Source organism: Pygoscelis adeliae, unplaced genomic scaffold (assembly GCF_000699105.1).
Source record: "Pygoscelis adeliae isolate BGI_AS28 unplaced genomic scaffold, ASM69910v1 Scaffold515, whole genome shotgun sequence".
NCBI lineage: Eukaryota > Metazoa > Chordata > Aves > Sphenisciformes > Spheniscidae > Pygoscelis > Pygoscelis adeliae.
In genome coordinates, this window is record NW_008824720.1 from 25637 (window position 1) to 25947 (window position 311).

Below are 311 nucleotides of genomic sequence, written 5' to 3' on the forward strand. Positions count from 1 at the left end.
GGTTTGGGGGTGCAAAACCGCTTTCAAGCCAGGCTTCTCCCCACAGGTATCTGAAGTACCTGACCAAGAAGTACCTGAAGAAGAACAACCTGCGCGACTGGCTGCGCGTGGTGGCCAACAGCAAGGAGAGCTACGAGCTGCGCTACTTCCAGATCAACCAGGACGAGGAGGAGGAGGAGGAGGAGGATTGAGCCGGCCCCCCGCCCGGCAGCCATTTTGTACAGTTTTGCTTTCCTGGAATAAACGGCGGGGAGAGTTGTTGATACCCCGCGCTCCGCTGGCGGCTGGCGGGCCCCGGGGGGCTGATTTTG

The 311-nt window shown here is 60.1% G+C and overlaps 1 protein-coding gene across 1 annotated transcript in view; it reads left to right on the plus strand.

Moving 5' to 3' along the window:
- Positions 1-282, plus strand: part of RPL22 (ribosomal protein L22) — a 1978-nt gene extending 1696 nt beyond the window's left edge. The window contains exon 3 of the mRNA XM_009323224.1: positions 47-282. Coding sequence (XP_009321499.1) covers positions 47-191 — 145 coding nt within the window. The 3' untranslated portion in view covers positions 192-282. The remainder of the gene's footprint in view (positions 1-46) is intronic.
- Positions 283-311: the final 29 nt, after the last annotated feature.